The sequence below is a fragment of the Podarcis liolepis genome (genome assembly GCF_965112155.1).
Source record: "Podarcis liolepis genome assembly, chromosome: 11".
Lineage (NCBI taxonomy): Eukaryota > Metazoa > Chordata > Lepidosauria > Squamata > Lacertidae > Podarcis > Podarcis liolepis.
Genome location: NC_139565.1, coordinates 4,136,084 through 4,158,998, shown reverse-complemented (window position 1 = coordinate 4,158,998; position 22,915 = coordinate 4,136,084). Strand labels below are relative to the sequence as shown.

The 22,915-nt window shown below is 45.3% G+C and overlaps 1 protein-coding gene across 3 annotated transcripts in view; it reads left to right on the top strand.

Moving 5' to 3' along the window:
- LOC310688460 (guanine nucleotide-binding protein G(q) subunit alpha) overlaps positions 1-22,915 on the top strand; it is a 94,024-nt gene that overhangs the window by 34,713 nt on the left and 36,396 nt on the right. For all 3 annotated transcript variants that reach the window (XM_083465021.1, XM_083465019.1, XM_083465020.1), the window contains one exon: positions 1,056-1,240. In XM_083465021.1, coding sequence (XP_083321147.1) covers positions 1,094-1,240 — 147 coding nt within the window. In that variant the 5' untranslated portion in view covers positions 1,056-1,093. The remainder of the gene's footprint in view (positions 1-1,055; positions 1,241-22,915) is intronic.

The following is a 22,915-nucleotide window of genomic DNA, read 5'->3' as shown; positions in this document are numbered from 1 at the left end:
CGCAAAACGAATTTCCTATGGGCTTGCTTCGCAAGACGACAATGCCTTGCGAGTTCCTGCTGTTTTTTTTTACTCCCCCCCCCATTTTTCTAAGCCGTTAAGTCGCTTATCAGCTGATCCGATCAGCAGATAAGCCGCTAAAACCCGCTAATAGCGCTAATCCTTTAATCCGTCAATGGGCTTGCTTTGCAAGACGAAAAAACCGCTAGACGAAGAGAATCACAGAACGGGTTCTTTTCGTCTTGCGAGGCACCACTGTAGAAACTTTGCATCTTTTCTCAGCTTTCAGGGGAATACTGTGCCACATACAATGTGCGTGTTTGTCGTGGAGGAAATGCAAAGCTTCATAAGTGACCTTATTTTCTAAATAATTTAGGAATTTCAATTTAGCAAAACTTCAAAACCAAATTCGAGAAGTTTGAAAATTGCTAGGAGAGGATAATGAATATAATATATATTTTTAATGATTTTGGATCTGAAACTGGGTTTCATAAGTAAGTACCGTGTCATAATACTACCTAGCTGATGTAGCTAATTGCTTGAATATTGATGGATGGTAATGTTGCCCAATGGCAAGGAAATATATTTGTAGAACTAGTTCTTACATTGTGTGTAAAAGTGTTTAATCATAAGTTTATTGTGTCTGTGCATTTTCAAGCAGTGATTGAGGAATAACAATAGCAACAACAGTGCTAGAGTTGAATTAATACATGAACCCAAAACAGTTGTACAGTGGTACCTCGGGTTAAGAACTTAATTCGTTCCGGAGGTCCATTCTTAACCTGAAACTGTTCTTAACCTGAAGCACCACTTTAGCTAATGGGGCCTCCTGCTGCCGCTGCACCGCCAAAGCACGATTTCTGTTCTCATCCTGAAGCAAAGTTCTTAACCCGAGGTACTATTTCTGGGTTAGCGGAGTCTGTAACCTGAAGCCTCTGTAACCCCAGGTACTACTGTAATAGGGAATAAAGTTTGCTTTAACTGGAGAAATGAAGTTGTGCGACTGCTGCATTTTCTTCATTCTAATGATGCATCTGTATTTGATTATTTTTCAGGTACAGGAGAAAGTGGCAAGAGCACATTTATCAAACAGATGAGAATCATCCATGGTTCTGGATACTCTGATGAGGACAAAAGGGGCTTCACAAAGCTTGTGTATCAGAATATATTCACAGCAATGCAGTCTATGATCAGAGCTATGGATACACTCAGAATCCCATACAGCTATGAACATAATAAGGTAAGCTGTCAGTTTTAAATATGCATCAGAACTTTTTTCAGCTTTACTTCTGGAATCACATCAGATGGCTTTGACTTTGTGGATCTGCTTTAGCCATTTCTGGAGAGGGAAAAGAGTGCCATTTTTAAAGACAGCACACCAGAAAACTACTCAGCACTGGTATTTCTCCACTTTGTCACAGAAGGTGGTAGAAAGGTATCTACAGCTGATATCCAGTATAGGTAGAGATGACTACTGTGGATGTGGTTTACCAGACCTGTTCCTCTAGCCTAGTTTAACTTTAACAGGTGATAAACCTACTTGTGCTGAACCACCACCACATTACAAGTAGGGACTATGACAAGTATTCCTCTCTCCTAATAGAATACTAGCAAATTAGCGACTAGGGTTCTAGCCTAGTTCTCACTGATATGCTTGTTGTTCTGTGTGGAAGGAATATCCTTGCATGGAAGAATTTTCAGTGCTGTGAGCTCACTGTTACCTGAACTGGTATAGTCAAACACAGAAACGGCCCTTCAAAGTGCAGCCATTCTTGGTGTTGTGATGTAAGAACATGATGTTGCCTGTTCTGCCTTTCCTGAGCCATGGATGGATCCTGCTTTTGTGCGGAGTGTGCTCATTGATAACTTAACTTGGGTTGATGTAAAGCTGGACATAGAAATTGAGTGGAATAGATGCATGGAGGGAAAACTTTGACTTGATTGTATTTATGCACCTTGAAATTATGCAGCCTCTTTAACCTTGGGCCCCCAGATGTTGTTGGACTACAACTCCTGTCCGCTCCAGCTGTGCTAGGGTACACTTGGAAATGTGTTTTTGTATGATTTATAGTGCACACCGGAGACTTGCAGACGTGAACCTTCCCCCCATTGGTTCACAGCACAATATTTATACTTTTAAAAACTTCCGCAGCATTTTTTTCTGAGAGAGGTAGTAGAATCCTAATGTCAAAAGGTACTGGAACTTTGTGTGCATATAATAGATAGGAAATTAATTTCTCTCATCCATGTGGAAAGGTCTGAATTTGCTAACCAGTTTTGTGCAAGAATTAATGTGACTGACATTGATATGATGGTATCACAACCCTTAGGACACGTTCAGGTATCTATAGAGTTTTTTATTACATCAAAATGAAATGTGGGAGAAAAATCCAATAAGAACATATGGTTTTTCTCCAATTATCAATTTATTGAAGTTAAATGGTTATCATTTAAATTCAGGTGTCTGTTATTATACGGTTCACAAGGATTATGTAAAACTTTAAAAATCAGTACTTTTGTGATTATAGTCAATACTGTTAAGAGCCCACTATATATATTTTTTGTGCACTTGTATTTTCAAATATTTCAGTTTATTTTGTACTAGAGGACATCTAGTAGGGGACGCGGGTGGCGCTGTGGTCTAAACCACTGAGCCTCTTGGACTTGCCAATCAGAAGGTCGGCAGTTTGAATCCCTGCCATTGGGTGAGCTCCTGTTGCTCAGTCCCAGCTGCTGCCAACCTAGCAGTTTGAAAATATGCCAAAAAGTGCAAGTAGATAAATAGGTATCACTCTGGCGGGAAGGCAAATGGCGTTTCCTTGTGCTGCTCTGGTTTCGCCAGAAGCAGCTTAGTCATGCTGGCCACATGACCCGGAAAAACAGTCGGCGGACAAATGCCGGCTCCCTTGGCCTATAGAGCAAGATGAGCCCTGCAACCCCAGAGTCGTCTGCGATTGGACTTAACTGTCGGGGGTTCTTTACCTTTACCTTTTTAGAGGACATCTGGTTATTCAACACACCAGTCTTGGGGTAGGTAAGGGACAGGTGAACTATTTTCATGGCTGTGTGATTTGAGCAAGTAAAAAATAATCAGAAAAAACCATAACGTTCTCCTGCTATCAAACTAAAAAAAATATACTAGTGAGGTGATGCTTCTGGACAAAAGCAAGAACACAGCTGTGTGGGTGTGGTTATGATATTTGGAATTACAATGCTCTGCCATCGCTGGCTTTAGTGGAACTATGAGTCAGTGAACACATTTGCCATGTGGAACTCAGTTTAAATCCTTTGTCTTGGGTGCCTATGGGGCTGTCTCAGATATGTTATGCTCATGTGGATGTCCAATTTGTATGAACCAGCTTCTCTAAAAAGTGTCACCACTCTCACGGAATTTGTGGGAAGTATGTGTACAGTACTGATATGGAGGCATCAGTTCACGCAAATGCTGCCTTGCTGCAGGCATGACCAGTCTGTCCAGCCTACTCATAGACCCTGCTCCTGAGGTCACCTGAGGATCTGTGAACTGGACTTTCGATACCACCTTAAGTTCTGAATTCTGATACTTTTTGTCTGTAGAATGATAATAATAATAATAATAATAATAATAATAATAATAATAATAATAATAATAATAATAATTTATTATTTATACCCCGCCCATCTGGCTGAGTTTCCCCAGCTACTCTGGGCGGCTCCCAATCAGTGTTAAAAACAGTACAGCGTTACATATTAAACCTCCCTGAACAGGGCTGCCTTAAGATGTCTTCTGAATGTCAGGTAATTATTTATCTCTTTGACATCTGATGGGAGGGCGTTCCACAGGGAAGGCGCCACTACCGGGAAGGCCCTCTGCCTGGTTCCCTGTAGCCTCACTTCTTGCAATGAGGGAACCGCCAGAAGGCCCTCGGCGCTGGATCTCAGTAACCATGAAGAAAGCTGTTAGGGTCTCCTGTGATCACATTAATCAAAAACAGGACCTGAATTCACCAGGAAATGTGCTTTTGCTAAATATGTTCCAGGTGATATAAAAATGTAGATTTTACACAAAAAGTTGACTGAACATCCTACTCTATTGGATAAGCAGAGGCAAAGTTATCTTAAAACCATTTCCTTTCTGCATCCATGTTTCTGAGTCTCCTGGAAAATACAGGAAAGACACTACCTAATCGCTTGAATCTCATATCAGGAAATTCTATCCATGCAGAGTTTCGTTTTTGCTTTTAAAGCAGCAGGGTATTTTTAGTAAGCCACTTTGTTTTTCTCATCAGTTTCAAAAAATCTACGCTCCTTTTTAAAGATTCTGCCAGGCTTGAAAAAGTGGCTTGGATTATTGAACATTTTCAATAAAACCAGGAATGTATTGGTGTCGTCTTAAATTAAATGTAAGCTTTAATTACTATAATAAATACACTCTTCCATTAATTGCAGCTTACAACTAGAACTCCTATGTTGTTGCTGTGGCTACTTTATTTTAAAAGTAAAGTTTTCATGAGTCATATTTGCAGCAGAGTCCTATGTATGCTTCCTCTGCAGTAAGTCTTGCTGTGTTCCATGGGGTTTTCTCCCGAGTAAGTAGATTTAGGATTGCAACCTTAGGGTTGTATCCAACATTAGTCATTCTTAGAATACACCCATTGGATTAATCCAGTGCTTGTTTAAAGTGAAGTGTGAATCAAGCTTGTGTTTGTATGAGGAAGAAATAGGAAACCTGTGGTCCTCCAGATGTTGCTGTATTCCAGCTCCTTTCCGCCATGCAGCCAGTATCAGAAATGGTCAGGAATGGACCACAGGTCCATTATCCCTGATGAAGAAAGAGGTAGAATGTGACTAGTTAACTAATGGGTGTCTAACCTTTGGCTCTTGAGATGTTGCTGGACTACATCCCTGACTATTGTCCATGTTGGTTGGGGCTGACAGAATGTAAAGTCCAACACCTGGAGCACCATGGATTAGCCTCCCCTGAGTTAACTGAACACTGCTATTGGTGTTTGTGTGATGCTGGGAGAGCTTAGTGATACATGCCTTTTAGTGGAAAGATGTGACTGTTCTGATCTGCTTTGTAATCCTCATTACCAGAGGCTAAACAGAGTGTGATGTGATATTGAAAACAGTAAAGGGGAAAGATCTGTAGCATTGCTTAAATCTGGGTCTTAATGAAGCGTACAGCTACTTTTGCCTTCTCACAGACAGCCACAGTCCCCAGTGTGTTGCCTCATAGTACTTGTTCGATGTACTCGTGTTATTTCTCTTGGGACTGGAAATGGCTTATTTTATGGACATCTTCATGATCTTATGAGATGTTTGTTCATAAATGGGTAAGGATGGAGCCAGAATTCTGCAAAAGCAGTAGTTTGGTTTCCATGTGTGATCAGGAATCTATTCCTGATCATGGTGATGCATGATCACTGCACTTCACTTGTGTCCCTTATGTTATGCCAGGTGGAAGAAGGAGGATGGTTTTTAGCTAAATAGACCAATCAGTGCAATAACTGAAAGCACACCTTTAGGGGGTCTTGCTCTCAGCATTGATTAGCTGATAAGTCCCGGGAGGGAGTCCCATTTAAGTTGCCGTCTGACACCAGTAATTAATAGGCAGCACTGCCTTTCTGGACAGGAAGAGCTTAGGATCCCTTCTGCCAGTGGGAGAGGGGACAACTGTTTTTGAACAAATTATATCCCAAGCTCTTCCATTTTTAACAAAAGTGTAGTTCACGTTTGGACTAGGCTCCTTGAAGGTTATATACTGGGTATTTTCACTTTGCTGCTTTTCAAGTGGTACATTAATTTTGCTGCACTCTCTGTTTCTGGTTTAAGTTAGGCATGTTCACTTGGAGAAATACGGTAGCAGAAATTATACAAGACTCCTTCAAGGTCCACTTGGAACAGGAGCCTGTGGAATACTAAATAAGCCTTTTAACAGCTTTTCACACCTGCAGGGCTCATTTTCTAATCTCTCAGTCTGCACCCTGGACAGTTCATAGCTATGCAGAAGCAAAGCTGGTTTCCAGACCACCTTGTGCAGTTTCTTTAACAATAGGTCTTTTGACAAAGAAAACAAAATAGAAACACATTTTTTGTGCATACATCTTAAGGAAACATGTCTCGATAACCTACCATTTAGGGAATGGAAGTATGTGCAAGCCACCACAAGGCTAGTAACTTGTAGAAGCAGTAGGTGTTTTGATGCCTAAAATATTCAGGGCTCTGCCCTCTGCCACACAGGTGCCTCCTCTTATCTAAACCTTTCATCAAGAAAACATGGGCTCCCTTTTCAGAAAATGTATGCAGCTATATCCCTATAAATCTAACCAGTTTTCATGTATGTAATTCAAACTTTGAAAATGTTCTGTGATAGAGAAGCCATTAGTCAGTTAACTTGCATATAATTATTTAAATATGTGCAAACGGAAAGAATTATTTCAAACGGTATTGAAGCAAAGCTAGTTTTATAGAGGATGCTTGTTTGGCCATCATCCCTCTCTAGTCTACAAGATTCTTCCCCATGTTTGCAAGCCATTGTCAAATAAATGATTCTCAGAAGTTTCAGCTAATCAATGAAATGTTCCTCTTTTTAATTACACAATTTTGTGTCCTTTAAAATTATTGGTTGCACTAAGACATCCACTATATATTAAATAAAATAACTTCAAGGAAATCAGGATGGCGGTATGATTAAAGACACTTCTAACAATGATGTGAATTAAGTAGCCTATTAAATAAAGAAATCAGTTCTGTTTGTTCATGCAGTGAAAAGAAACTTCAAAGAATTTTAATTGTAGGATCACTGCCAGTAAGGGTCAATTGACAGCTGATTTTGACTAAATAGTTTCATGTGTACACACTCTCATACATGTGCTTTGGAATTAGTTTTGTCAAGGGAAAGCCTCCTGTTAGTTGGCAAATGAAATGGTTATTGAATGAGAAGCTCATTGGAAATTAAGGAGCTGACAGTTCCGCTTGTGTGATAACTGTTTCTGTCCTGTCCACAGTGTGGTTTAAATTATAATCAGCAAATGCAACATTGACTGTCTCTTGAAGCAACATTGTTTCCCTCCATCCAGAGGCTTCTTAAATAAGTCATTATAAGAAAGCAAAAAGCTTTGCCATATTTGTGTTTTCTTCTGTCCCTTCCCAGAAATAATAGGATATGCATAGCCTAGTTTGCTCCTTGTATTCAGCCAAATTTAGACACACATCCTCTTGCAGTCTTCCTGTAGAGCTTCCTATTTTACTTGAACATTGATGATACTGTGTGATTCAGCAATGTGTGTGGTGGCTTGCCCATTAGACAACAGATAAAGCTAAAACAACAGTGTTTATAAGGGTCCTTTACTGAAACCAATTTGTTTCATACTATTTAGACTAAATAACCCAGTATGTATAAACCATACATATCACAGGATATGTATGACTTTAATCAAGTTGTGTGTGTGGCTGTGTGTGTGTGTGGAGGGGGGGGGGGTTCTGCCTCTTCGCAAACTGTAAAGGAACAGTGTTTAGAATATACCTCAGTCAGTCATGGAACCTGCTATTTTGGAGGAACGTTGTTGGCTTTCAGCACTGCCTTCAAGAAGAAAAGAGACCTTGCTTATCACTCTTGTTGAAGTTCTGTGGATAATTTTGTCCGTCTGATTTGTGTACTGTTACAGTTCCTTGACCAGGTGCCTGCACTAGGGAGATGCCACTCCATGTTTGCTAGCTGGCCCCCATTTTATCATCTGGGTTAGCGGAAGATGTGTGGTAACAGGCTACTGGACTAGATAGTTGGTCTGATCCAGCAGAACTCTTCACATGTTCTTCTGCTTCATGTTTAGGTAAAAGATCGTAGCTCAGTGGTAGAACACATGCTTTGCATGCAGAAGGCCCCGGGTTCAATCTCTGGCCTCTCCAGGTAGGGCTGGAATAGACCCTTGTCTGAAAACTGGAGGCGCTGCTGGTCAGTGTAGACAGTACTGAGACCGATGGTCCTTTGGGTCTTACTCAGTGCAAGGCAGTTTCCTCTGTCTGTTGTACTTCTTATTCATATTCAGCATAATACATAGATGGGATTTGTCAAACATTCCGTAAAGTATGAAGGTAAAAATTAAATGTAAGGAGAGTTCATGTGCTAAGAAAATACTAGGAGATCCGGATAATCCTGTGAGTACAGAATGAGGTATTCTTTCTGCAAGTGCATGTTCCCAATACCATGCTTACTTGGATAACTCAAATGCATTGAGGAGAGTCATCAAGGGGAATGTTGGGTAAAGGGGTACTTCATCTTTCTCCCATGGCCACATGCTCTCCTCTCAGCCCCCCACCCCACCCAGCTGAGAAAAAATAAACTGTGGGGGCTTGTAAGTGTCATTTGCAGAGGAGAATCAGCAAGTGGTCACAAGATTAAGTGTAATTTGACCACATTGTCAGGAAAATATATGGTTGCCTATCCCATATTTCCTTCATTGTGTCTAGTTCTACTTGAGTCTGCTGCCTAGCAGTATTGTTGTAAGGTAAAAGGTAAAGGTACCCCTGCCCGTACGGGCCAGTCGTGACTGACTCTAGGGTTGCGCGCTCATCTCGCTCAAGAGGCCGGGAGCCGGCGCCGTCCGAAGACACTTCCAGGTCATGTGGCCAGCGTGACGAAGCTGTGTCTGGCGAGCCAGCACCAGCGCCGCACACGGAAATGCCATTTACCTTCCCGCTATAAATCTACTTGAACTTAGGGGTGCCTTCGAACTGCTAGGTGGGCAGGAGCTGGGACCGAACGACGGGAGCTCACCCCGCCGCGGGGATTCGAACCGCCGACCTTACGATCAGCAAGTCCTAGGCACTGAGGTTTTACCCACAGCGCCACCCGCGTCCCTAGTATTGTTGTAGGTCATGCTAATTCTAGTCCAATACTGAACCTCCAGAATACTCATTTAGACATTTGTAGGTCAGGTGTAAAGAGGATATCAAATGGGATGGGGAAATCTGGATATAGTTAAGTCATAAAATTCAATTTAAACAGTCTTATGTTGAAAACGGGCCATATCTAGTGAAGCTTCTTTGATCTTACTTGTACATACAAAATCTTTTTTTCCTTATTAAATTTGTCTAATAGGATGTAATTATTACTCAGCAAGATGCTGCAGTAAACTCTTTGCATTGTGAGTGTCTTCTTTCTTCATTTCCGATTAGTAGTCATTGCTAAGCCTTTGGAAATCAGGTAGATCACTCTTTCTCATCTTCATCTGTCCTGTCTCACTATTGATCTGCAACAATTTTGTTTGTTTGTCCAGGGAAGTAAAATGATTTCTTTCCCAAATAAGAAATAGACGTGAAAATGCAAGTGTTGTAGCAAGCTAACAGTTTTTGAAACCAGTACAACTGTAACGAATGGAATAGGATATGAAAGACAAATTTGTACCGTCTAGGATCCTCAGGGTGCCTGACTTACAGCCACGGGGTTCTTTCCTTATGAAAGCAGACTCCCGGTCTCCAACAGTATGTATACAGTTGGGTCGTTTATAGATACACAGGAGGCTGCCTTATACTAACCTAATTTGCAGTAAACTGAACTGAGCTAAGACACAGTTAGTAGTACCGTATTTTTCGCCCCATAAGACGCACTTTTTCCTCTCCAAAAATGAAGAGGAAATCGGGGGTGCGTCTTATGGGGCGAATGCCTGCAAGCCTCGCGCCCTCGGCAGGAGGTCCCACCGGGTGCGCGAGGCTTGGGGCGGCAGCCTGTCGCCCGAAGCACGGGGAGCCCTCGGGAGGGCTCCCCCTGCTTCGGGCGAGTGTCTGCAAGCCTGGCGCACCCGGCAGGAGGTCCCACCGGGTGCGCCAGGCTTGGGGCGGCAGCGGACTTCTAGCTTCTAGGTGCGCGCAAGCAGTCCGCTGCCGCCCCAAGCCTGGCGCACCCGGCAGGAGGTCCCACCGGGTGCGCGAGGCTTGGGGCGGCAGCGGACTGCTTGCGCGCACCTAGAAGCTAGCAGTCCGCTGCCGCCCCAAGCCTGGCGCACCCGGCAGGAGGTCCCACCGGGCGCGCCAGGCGTGGGGCGGCAGCGGACTGCTAGCTTCTAGGTGCGCGCAAGCAGTCCGCTGCCGCCCCAAGCCTGGCGCACCCGGCAGGGGGTGCGCGAGGCTTGGGGCGGCAGCGGACTGCTTGCGCGCACCTAGAAGCTAGCAGTCCGCTGCCGCCCCAAGCCTGGCGCACCCGCAGGAGGTCCCACCGGGTGCGCCAGGCTTGGGGCGGCAGCGGACTGCTAGCTTCTAGGTGCGCGCAAGCAGTCCGCTGCCGCCCCAAGCCTGGCGCACCCGGCAGGGGGTGCGCGAGGCTTGGGGCGGCAGCGGACTGCTTGCGCGCACCAAGAAGCTAGCAGTCCGCTGCCGCCCCAAGCCTGGCGCACCCGGCAGGAGGTCCCACCGGGTGCGCCAGGCTTGGGGCGGCAGCGGACTGCTAGCTTCTAGGTGCGCGCAAGCAGTCCGCTGCCGCCCCAAGCCTGGCGCACCCGGTGGGACCTCCTGCCGGGTGCGCCAGGCTTGGGGCGGCAGCGGACTGCTAGCTTCTAGGTGCGCGCAAGCAGTCCGCTGCCGCCCCAAGCCTGGCGCACCCGGCAGGAGGTCCCACCGGGTGCGCGAGGCTTGGGGCGGCAGCGGACTGCTTGCGCGCACCTAGAAGCTAGCAGTCCGCTGCCGCCCCAAGCCTGGCGCACCCGGCAGGAGGTCCCACCGGGCGCGCCAGACTTGGGGCGGCAGCGGACTGCTAGCTTCTAGGTGCGCGCAAGCAGTCCGCTGCCGCCCCAAGCCTGGCGCACCCGGCAGGGGGTGCGCGAGGCTTGGGGCGGCAGCGGACTGCTTGCGCGCACCAAGAAGCTAGCAGTCCGCTGCCGCCCCAAGCCTGGCGCACCCGGCAGGAGGTCCCACCGGGCGCGCCAGGCTTGGGGCGGCAGCGGACTGCTAGCTTCTAGGTGCGCGCAAGCAGTCCGCTGCCGCCCCAAGCCTGGCGCACCCGGCAGGGGGTGCGCGAGGCTTGGGGCGGCAGCGGACTGCTTGCGCGCACCAAGAAGCTAGCAGTCCGCTGCCGCCCCAAGCCTGGCGCACCCGGCAGGAGGTCCCACCGGGTGCGCCAGGCTTGGGGCGGCAGCGGACTGCTAGCTTCTAGGTGCGCGCAAGCAGTCCGCTGCCGCCCCAAGCCTCGCGCACCCGGTGGGACCTCCTGCCGGGTGCGCCAGGCTTGGGGCGGCAGCGGACTGCTTGCGCGCACCTAGAAGCTTGGGGCGCACTGAGCTCAGCACGCCCCAAGCTCCTGGTATAGCGCAGCGATCCGCTAGCCCTGGGAGAGCCCCGCGGCTCTCCCAGGGCTAGCGGACTGCTTGCCGGCACGCAGAAGCTTGGGGCGCGCTGACCTCAGCTTGCCCCAAGCTTCTGGATTAGCGCAGGAGTCCGCTAGCCCTGGGAGAGGCGCCCGGCTCTCCCACGCTAGCGGAGACCTTGCCTGCACGCAGAAGCTTGGGGCGCGCTGAGCTCCGCACGCCCCAAGCTCCTGGTGTAGCGCAGCGCACCTGGGGGGGAAATAATTTTTTTTTTCCTTTATTTCCCCCCAAAAAATCTAGGTGCGTCTTATGGGCCGGTGCGTCTTATGGGGCGAAAAATACGGTAAGTGAAGAGAGACAGTAACCAGGAGTCTTGAGTTCAAACCTTGGCTTGGCTCAGCACAATGCAGCAGTAATAAGGACTGGGGAAGAGTGAAGGAGCTGTGAATTCCACTCTGGGAGTCCACACATTTGTGTGGCTTTGCAAATCCATAGCTTAGCTCACAGTGCGGTGTGTCCATCTACCTCAGTACTGTCTGCACTGACTGGCAGTGGCTCTCCAGGTTCTTTCCCCAGTCCTGCCTGGAGATGCTGGGGATTGAAGCTGGAACCTTCTGTTTGCAAAATGTGTTCAATAAGCTTTGGCCCCTTCACCCCAGAGAATGAAGATGAGGTAGGTATTGGCCATTTCTTGCAGATATATGTGGTCTGTGATAGTACAAAACTACATGTTGCCTCTCCAGGTTACATGTTAAAATAGATCTTGCTGTAAACAAACAAATGAACCTAAATAACAGTAGTAATTCACAAATAAGAATAACATTCCTGAGCAGAAAGACTGAACAGTTCTTTTCTCCTGACCTGCATTTTTCTATATTAACTTGAAGATGTAGTGAAAGAGCCCTCAACTTTTCCTGGAAAGATTAGCTTTAGGGAAATAATGCTATATCACATTCTCTTTTCAGCAAATACACCTTTGAACAGTGCATGACCTAAGCATAACTTTTAGTTTCTTCACAACAATAGCCCCTGTGAAAACAGGCAGAATCAACTCTCTTAGAGACAATAAGAGTTTGTGTGTTTGTCAAAAACTCCAGCTTTTCTGACAGGCTTGTACTAGCTTTTAGGTCAGACAGGACAGCCAAGTTAAGAGATCTCACAGGCCTTTGCTGTCAAATATAATATGAATATACAGTGGTACCTCTGGATGCGAATGGGATCCGTTCCGGAGCCCCGTTCGCATCCAGAAATGAAGGCAACCCGTGTCTGTGCATCTGCACATGCGCGGGTCGTGATTTCCCACTTCTGCGCATGCGCGTGACATCATTTTTGACCGTCTGCACATGTGCAAGCGACGAAACCCGGAAGTAGCGTGCTCCGTTACTTCCGGGTTGCCGCAGCGCGCAACCCGAAAATACTTATCTCGAAGCTACTTCAACCCGAGGTATGACTGTATGGCAAAGGGATATAAATTTAGATCCACACGCAACAGGCATTTGCCAAGTTAAGCAAGAAATAACTTGAGAGTTTGGAAAGTAGCTCCTGTTCCCTGATACAGTAATTTATACCTCTATAAAATGAGAGACAGGTGAAAATACTTTATACCTATTATTCTTATCTGTATGCGATAACTATTGCATATGTCCAGCCAAAATAAAGCAATTTAAAACAGTACCATTTTGTTGGTATCCATCTGTCTCGAAAGACAATGGAGTGTGCCTCTGGGTTCAAAGTCAAATTGCTGGAGATTCACAGCACCAACCTGTAGCTGTGGAGACTGGTACCAAAGTGACCTCTCAGGGGCGCAAGCCTGGGCATTGTGTATGGAGGCCCTGGGCTGCCCAGAAGACCCCCTGCCCTCTGCCTTGTTGATGTAGTTCAAAGGAAACCAGAGCAATACATTTGGCACCAGCTTGGCTGCAGGAGTTGCCAGAAGGAGGTACACACGATGCCATCCAACCATCTTAGGGACTCTGTTTTGGATTTGTGCTGGGTTCTGAGCATTTGAGACCAATCGGCTACCCTCACCTGATTTAGTCAGCGGCTGCCAGCCAGTCAAAACCATTTCCCGAGCTGTTGCATGATGACAGCTTCTAGGATCCACAGGTGAGAGCTGAGTGCAGGGTGGGGACCAAAGTATACCTGTCCCCCATCAGAGATACTAACGTCCCCCTAACACCCCAAGCTCCCCATAAAGGTAAAGGTAAAGGGTCCAGTCGTGGCTGACTCTGGGATTGCGGTGCTCATCTCGCTTTATTGGCCGAGGGAGCCGGCGTACAGCTTTCCAGGTCATGTGGCCAGCATGACTAAGCCGCTTCTGGCGAACCAGAGCAGCGCACGGAAACGCCATTTACCTTCCCACCGGAGCTGTACCTATTTATCTACTTGCACTTTGACATGCTTTCGAACTGCTAGGTTGGCAGGAGCAGAGACCGAGCAACTGGAGCTCACCCCGTCGCGGGGTTCGAACCGCTAACCTTCTGAACGGCAAGTCTTAGGCTCTGTGGTTTAACCCACAGCGCCACCCGCGTCCCTAAGCTCCCCATAGGTACCATTAATTTTAGTGATTTGACTATATGCTTTGGGATCATGCAGAATGTCACTAGGAGGGAGGCTACAGCTGCACTGCTTTTCTTTAACTACACTAGAGCTGCTGTGACGGAAATAAGTGAGCTGGAATTTGCAAATGAGAATGATAGAAGTGCATTTTCACTTTCACTTTTCTGTGCTTGGTTGCAGATGGGGCTGGGTGACATCTGGTTTTAGTGATATATCACCAGCTAAACACTGTGATATATCGATATGTCACGATATCTGAAATAAGGAAGGAACGATGCAGAAGCGAACAGGACAGTGTCCTGTATGTTCTTGGAAACATGTTTCTGAATGTGTGTCCCACCAAATAGCTTATTGCTGCTATTGCTGTTGTTTTGTCAGTGCTATTGCATGTGCTGCTCAATTGGGGTCAGTGTTTTTTCTTTCCTTTTCTCTACACCTGCCAACACCCTTCTTCTCTTTTTATGTAAGGTCTCCTAGAATCTAGATGAGCTCTATTCTTTATAAGGAAACAAAAAGGCAGTGTTTTAAACTGAAGTTATCCAACACAGCCTAGACTGCAGGAACTTAAAATAGGAACCCTCCCCTTTCCCTCTCCTCGCCTTCTTTGAATGTAATGCAAGGAACAGCTGAAGAAATATCACACACAGTGGATTGAAATTATTAAAAATGCATGTATAAATTCCTCCAACATTGTGAAGAGCACACGCCTAATACCAGTTCCCGTTGACACACATGAAGAATGTTGTTCCTCCAGATTTGTAAGGCTGTCAACCTTGTTGTGTTATGTGACTTGGCTAAATTCAGACCGCAAGCCCTCCTTGTATGGTTGTACCAGGGCAGGGTCTGAAGAACTAGCACAGTCAGCTTCTCACAGAGGAATTAAGTAGCTCAAGAATAAATTAAGATATCTGTTTTTATCATTATCCCACACAATCCAATTCACGCTGAACTATGAATTCTCCCCTCCCCTTCAATTTCTCTTTACAATACTAGGAAATGGACAGTGGCTTATTTAGATGTCCCTAATGTAGGGTTAGCATAAGTCTGTTTCCCCCCAGACATGTCTGAGACTTCATGGGTGAAATCACCATCTGGGCGGAATTTTTTAAAAATTGCCAAAATGTTTGTTTTTTTGGGTGGGGGAGGGACAAAAGGAGCATGCGTGCTCTGCCCAGAGTGCCGGATGTAGGAGGCTTGGAGAAAGAGAGAGCTGGCGGGCAAGTGAGGTGGGGAGAGGAGGGTGGCTGGGCTGCTGCTGGTGATGTGAGGGGATTGTGTGGCAAAGGGGGAATCGGCATCACAAAGCCTATGCTCCGCTTTGCGATGCTGTACGGGGTTGCCAGGATGGTTGAGGAGGACGCAACGGGCATGCCCCCCTGCCCTCTTGCTCCTCCTCACACTCTGCCAAAGCGGAAGGGGGTACTTAGGGGACTAGTCCATCAAAAGGGGGAGGGGAATTAAAGTTTTGTTCGTTACCACATTATGTGTTTTTATTTTTATACTGCAGGCCACCCTGTGATCCTCTTGGGAAAGCTGGTATAGAAATTCAAATAAATAAATAACAAATTGAAGTGAGGGGAAAGCAGGAATCCAGCTTTCCCTTCGAGGAAGATTTGGTCTGGATTCTCTCACTCTGAGCTGCTCCTTCCCTGAGGAGGCCTGAGGGACTTGGTGTCTTGGCACCAGAAGGCTTGGGCCGCATGTGCAAGAAGCGAGCTGAACCGTACCCTCGGCAGTGCCTCTTCCTCTCGCCTTGCCTCCCCCACTGGGGGGCAGGAGGCAGGCTGGCCAGCGTGCGGTGGATCTCGGGGCTTAGGCCACTATGGTGGAGAGAGAACCCCCTGGGGGCATCTGTATGAGTTTGAGGGAGAGGTGTGCTGTGCTTCCTCGGCTGGCTGCTGGCTTGCAGCCGCTTATAAATCTCAACTTATCCTGGAGGAAGCACGGTGCGCAGGAAGGTTGAACAACCATCTGTCATGGCGGCTTTAGTTGAGATTCCTGCATTGCAGTGGCTGCCAGGGTGACTCTGGGGATACCTTCCAGCTCCACAAGTCTATGATTATATGAAGCTGACCAGTGGTTCCTCCAGCTCAGTATTGTCTACACTAACATACAGCAGCTCTCCAGGGTCTCTTCCATCCCTGCCTGGATGTGCCATTGGGGATTGAACCCTGGAATCTTCCTGCATGCAAGGCAGATGCTTCAACCACTGAGCTGCAAGCACATGGCTCGCAGGTGTTAATTGCACCACTCCCCACACTTAAGGCCGACCAGGAGGGCAGGAAAGTTGTAGTAAGAATGTTAATCTGATTTTTGTTTTATTTCCTTGCACACAGATGCACGCAAACACACACAGAACTTGGAAGGAACTGAACGCATGCATTTGGTTGGTTGCTGTGTGTCTAGCACTTTATGCAGAAATTAAGAATTGAATTTTAAGACGTTTCATATACCACCCTCATTTTCCAGACCTAGTAGCTTTACGTTTCAAATGGCTTCAGGAAGAATTAACTTGAAACTTTCAGTTATTGAAAGAGCGCTTTCACTGTTTGCTATATGCCAAGCGTTACTCCCTGCCCCAAATGTGGTACACTTCACAAAGTTGAGTGTCATCCCTGCAAAGGGGGCACATGTTATTTATTATGGTGTGCTGTAGTGGTTAAAATTTGTGTATCGAAGTTTGTAACGTTTGCTGTTTTATCGTGTTTCTAATATTCTGTTGGGAGCTGGAAGAAATCCTCACTCAGCCATGAAGCTAATCGATAGACTTTCATACCACTTTGTGAGGCTGGTCTGCTTTGTCTTGCCCCAGGTGGTTGTGAGGTAGGTATATATATCTAAAATTTGTGACACTCAGACCCATTAATTCTGCAGAAGAAAAAGAAGCTTTGAGACTCTGTAGGGTAGTGATAAATCCAAACTCTTCTTCTTCTTATAATGCCAAATGCTATCCTACGTTCTCATGGCAAGATATAAACTCATTCCTTATTGGCCCCATTTCACCAAAATCATCACACATGTACTGCCATTGGCAGACTGGGAGTTCAAATCAGATGGTGTAGCATTTAGACACGTTGCTCGGTCCCTGCTCCTGCCAACCTAGCAGTTCAAAAGCATGTCAAAGTGCAAGTAGATAAATAGGTACCGCTCCGGTGGGAAGGTAAACAGCGTTTCCGTGTGCTGCTCTGGTTCGCCAGAAGCGGCTTAGTCATGCTGGCCACATGACCTGTACGCTGGCTCCCTCGGCCAATAAAGCAAGATGAGCGCCGCAACCCGAGTCTGCCACGACTGGACCTAATGGTCAGGGGTCCCTTTACCTTTACCTTTATGTCTCGACATCTCCCCATTTAGAAATCAAACCACTGAAAGCAGTACAATATATTGTGTATAACCCTCAAAAGGGGTGAACCAGAGGGTGAGGAAATTGCTTTCAACAGCAGTTCACTGCAGTTTTGTTTGCTGCTTGATGCTGCTAAAATTCTTCCCCACACAGAATAGCCTCCTTCAGGGACATGTAAATTGGATTGTTGGGCACTTTTAGTTCTCTGACAGGGAATGTTCAGGCAATGATTGTTCCATAGGAAGCCAAAGAGAAGCAATACTTTTGCAGAAGCAACTTTCCCCCCTACGTTGCCTTGAGTTTTAAGTTAAGCATGATGAGTGTACATCTGCAGATTGAGACTTTCTATGCTGGAAGTTTTTGTTACAGAGAAGAAAAGAAAGAGTAGTCTGCAAGAAGTTGGCCTCCAGAGCTGCAGGACCAGACCCTCTGCAGGTTTGGATTGCTCTCTCAATTGTCCAGGACTAGCACCTTGTCTGCGGAAACACATCCTGGCATCTAGCAACACTGATCCCTTTTAAATTTCTTCCACTTACACCAAACTCTGGGCTTTATTCTTCACCAGGTTTCTTTACCTAGCTAAACACTCATTACAGCTATGATATTTTTAATGTAATACTTTTTAAGATCCTATAGAAATCTTTACAAAAGGCAGTAAATATATTACAAAAAAACCCTTTCATTTTAAAATACATGATGATGTAGATTCCTTTCTTTTGTGTATCTCAAAATCTTTATAAGACATGGAAGTATGTCTATTAATAATATTGGATAAGCAATAACCTACTTTTTGTGGGGAAATTAATTACCAACAATAATTGCAGGAAGGATAACATATCAGGGAGAGGAGATTACTCTTTGAGCCCAAGAAGGAATATTCCTGCTTGAAATTCTGCCACATTTAGTTGCCAAAAGTGTGAACTCATTTTCAGGCTTTATATATTCATTTCATGAGATTTATACACTGCTTGATGGTTAAAAAACAAAGCCTCAAAGTGGTTTGTATTGATTTGAGCAACATATCTGTAGGCAGGGAAGAGGGAGCGTTTTTCAGTTTGAGGGTGCTCTCCCTCACAGACGACATACGGGAGGCCACATTCCAGTAGTAGGCAGGGCCAGAGGGATAAGAAAGTAGAGCAATGGGTGTGACTCTTACAGTATACAGTAGGCAACCATTTCTATTCCAACCATAGAAATGTGCACACATTCTCCATGCAGGCAGGAGGCTTTATCCCTGTTCAAGAACACATTCCAGCCAGGCAAAAACCCAAGGAGAGTGTGGAGCAGGGTGAGTGGGGGGGGTCAGGGGGAAGGCCCGGAGTGCCAAATTTATGAGTGTTTGACCAGATTTGGCAATGGTTGGAGTGGAGCCCGTGGCCTTTGCCCACAGAGAGCTTATGTGTGTGTTTTCCTGTGTGCGTGTGAGTGCTTTCCCTGTCTAGGAGAGACTCCTGGTTTTGTGAGGAAGGAATGTGTTTCAATAATCCATTTTAAGCAAGACACAGTATTCACATAAAACAGCGGAGTGGGGTACATGGGAGGCAGTTGTGGCACTTAACACATGCAGGATATGTTTCCTCTTGTTTATTCTGCTTGGGTGCTCTGCTCATGGAGTCCCAATAGTTAGAACTGGGATGCAATGGGGTGTTGGCTGGCTGGGTCTAGAGACCCAAAGCAGAATACTTGGAGCAGAAGTGTTAGCAGTGTGCTTTAGTTCAGGTTGCTCACTTTTTGTGCAAAGCGTCCTTACAACAAAGTTCCCCACAAAAGAACTTACCCTTGTGCATGAGATAAGGCCTGAGAGATACAACCCTATGCTGCAGACCCCATAGTCCGAACCAGAGTTGCCAACTTGAATAAAATGCCCACCCTGCATAATCGATCACATGGCATGGTGCATGTACACCATTTGAATGGCAGTGCCCATCAACTTGGGGTGGCTGCCCCCTCAAATATTTTATTGGGGGGACAACGACGAAGAGACCTCAGCCCCTAGGAGTTGGCTTCTATGGTCTGAATTCTGATCTACTGGGTGATGTTATATATACCTCTGGTGGTGTGGTGCAATTGGATGCTAGCTTGTACCATAGCCAATATTTTGGCTTTATTTGCACATCACAGTAACCTAGACTAATCATGGTTTAGGAAGTACAGGCAGTGCTCTGGTGCATGTTTCCTAACTACTACTGCCCTTCTGTGCCATGAGCAGAATAAAATAAACCAGGAAGTCTTAGCTTTGCATTATGCCCAAACCAGGGATTGTGGTTTGTTTCTCTCTAAGAAGCCACAATAACAAGCCGACCTGAAACCATGATTTCTTGTTGGCTTGCTAATTGTGCTTGGTTATGAAAAAACAAGCCATGGTCCCTGCTTTGGATATATATATATATATTAAAATATATTTATTAAGAATTTTTAATTTTTTTTGGATATAATATGAAGCCAAATCTTCCTGGTTTGCTCAATTCACCAGTAAAGAACATAGACTCCTCCTGTTGATTCTAGAGCTGTACAGCGATACTGGCATGAGAGTCAGAGTGGGCCTAAATGACTGCTTGTCTCAATCTTTCAAGTCAGCTAGTGGTGTAAAACAAGGCTGCATTTTAGCCCCCACACTTTTCAACTTTTACATCAACGACATAGTCCCACGTTTAGCCCAAGCTCACTTTCGCTCTTCAGTACTTAGAAACAGGAAGGTGTTCTGCTTGCTGTATGCGGACGATATAGTCCTTCTTTCTCTTTCCTGTCTGGGCCTTAAAAACTTCCTGGAGGCTCTCAGTTCATATTGTAAACAAGAAGACCTCCTGGTTAACCACTCCAAATCATGGTCTTCTGAAAATGTAGCCCCCGCTATAAACGGATGCTTGAGCACCATGATTTAGAGCAAACCCATGTTTTCAAATATCTTGGCGTCCTTTTTAATGAAACATTGACTTATAAGTGGCACATCAAGGTGGTGAAAACCAGAGTGCAGAGAGAGATTGAGGCTCTGATGAAGTTTTACTTCACAAAGGGTGGAAAACAGTTTGAGCCCGTGCTAAAAATATTTGGCAGTAAAGCGATCCCTCAAATGCTTTATGGAGTTGAAATCTGGGACACGGATAAGAATGCTATCAAAGGGTTAGAAATGGTGCAAAACCAATTTTGACTGTTTCCCCTACCCATGGGAACAGCAGCTGTACTCTTACGCATGGAAGCTAGATGGCCAACATTAACTGCAAGAGCTAATTGCACCAGATTTAATTACCTGAAGAGACTGTCCTCCATGCCTTGCGGACACTTGCCAGCCCTGTACTATGCGGAATTGGAGAACAGCCAGTGGCGGAATCTAACACCCAACATTACTTGAACTCTTATTATTTCCGTAAGGTAGAGGAGATTACATCCACAGACAAACACCAACTCAGTGATTGGTGCCACCGGACAGAATTGCTACATGATCTGCAAGCGATTAAACCCGCTAAATGCTCTGCTTGGTTCCCCCTTCTAAAAATGGTCCATTTTAGAGCCAGTTACCTGTCAAATCTCTGGCTCGCTAAGATTCGCTTTTACTGGGCTGTGTTTTCAGACTGTGCCCTCCAGCATCCTAAAAAGACTCTGTATATGTGGGCACCTGCAGGTGGAAGACATCTTGCACTATTTACTATATTGCCCACCCAGGAGGCGATTTCTCACCATCTGTACAGGAAAAATGTCTCTCCTGGCAGAGAAGGTCCTATGGTTTCTTAGTGATGTAAACGCTTCAGTGACTCATAAAATTGCCCTGTTTGGCGGCCAAAAAGAAAACCCTGGAAATACAGCAGTAAACTGTAAGGAAGACGCAGAGATCTAAATAGAGACTATTAGTTGTGGTGTGACACCACTTTTGTTTGTATTTTGTTTTTGAGTTTTTTAAGATTTAGATTTTATTTAGATTTGTCATGGCCAGTGGCTAGAACGATAAAGTTACTTGGATTGGATGGAATATATTTCAGTCGGTTTACTAATCTTGTCACATTTAGAATTGATTCACTTTTCTGAGGGCTGTGGTTCACTAATCCAATATTGTCAAGCACTTATATGAGTGTGCTTTCTACAAGTGTGTGTTTATGATTTCTGTCTCTCACAAAGCAAAATTGTGTCCCAACCCTACTTCAGCTAATTCCAGTTGAAAGATTGGCCACTTCACCTTGTAGAAACCTTGCGCAATATAGATTAACAACCTGATCCTATGCAGTGTAACACTCACTGAGCTTTCTCCCAAGTACAGTATGTATTACCGTATTTACTCAAGTCTAATGCGCCATCGAGTCTAATGCTCACCTCAATTGTCAGAACCTTGAAACAACAACAACAAAATGGATTTGTTGGTGAATATAATGCACATTGGCAAAAAGTACACTCTTTACAACAATGAGTTTTTATTATGAATTCAGTTTTACAAAAAACCCGCTATTATTTGATAAACTTACTAATACACTAAAAAATTAAATCTCAAAAATTTACTGCTATTTGTAATTAAATAAAGAGTTTCCTTTATATCCTAAAATTTCAAGTGTATATACTGTTCTTTGGTGTTTCAATTACTAAATACAGAACTAGATGACAGACTGTAACTTAATCTAGAACTTAATAATAACTGCAAGATGAAATTTTGGTCAGCCCCTGTGCTTTGGGACTCCCTGCCTGTAGACATTATTCAGCCACCATCACCCATCCCGGAAGTAGATGCTCCTGGTAGCAAACTTTGCTCCGGGATGCGAGCGGAAGTCGCACGCCGGCGGCAGCGGGAGGCCCCATTAGCAAAAGCACACCTCATGTTAAGAACAGACCTCCGGAACGAATTAAGTTTGTAACTGGAGGTACCACTGTACTGGGCATAGCCAGACACTTGATTTGGGTACACCTGTTCTTAAGTTTGCTTTAAATGGTTTATTATGCTTAATTGTTTTTAGATATTTTAAACAGTTTTTAAATGAGGTATTTTTTATCTTATTTTTATGCTGGCTGGGGCTGATGGGAGTTGTTGCTCAACAACACCTGGCAAGTCACAGGTTCTCACCATCATGCCTATGTAACTGTAACCAACGTTAGAAATAGATAAGATCTGCACACTAATGTTTGTTTGTTTTTTAAAGTTTTTAAACAGTTTCCAGCAGAAAATAAAAGCCTGTGCTGGTGCAATGCATTATAACCCAATGTTGTTGTTGTTTTTTTAAAAAAAAGTATGATAAATTTGATACAAAAGTTAATTGACATGAACCCCTTCTCCCAACAGTGGCAAGTCTGGTTAAGCAACAAACCTAAGAACTGTGATTTATGCTGTGAAGGGACTATGTGGGTGCTATACTCAAGTTCTGCTTATGTAAGACTTCCAAAGAAGGGAGGCTGCCTGGTGGGAGTTGAAAGTTGGCTTTCTGTTTTAGCAGGCTTGCAGCGCTGTCAGTCACAGAGCAGCCGTTCTGCAACTGTTACTTAACATCTCCCGTTGGATTTCATTATGCCTTGGCCTGAATAAGAGCGGGCTGCTTGTGTCTGCGTTGGACTGCCCTGCTTTTTCTTCATGCTTTTCAAGACTTGCTTACAAATGGTTGCTCGGAGTTGAGGGACAAGCTGTCCTCTAGCGCTGGAGTGGAAAGAAGCTGCTGTGTGAGAGGTGGAGCTGGTGCTGTGTTCTGTGGACAGCAAGGCTTGGGAAAGTGGGTTGCAGATGCTTTGTGAAGTGCCTTGACCATCACCGCCTTGTAGTGGAGGCTTT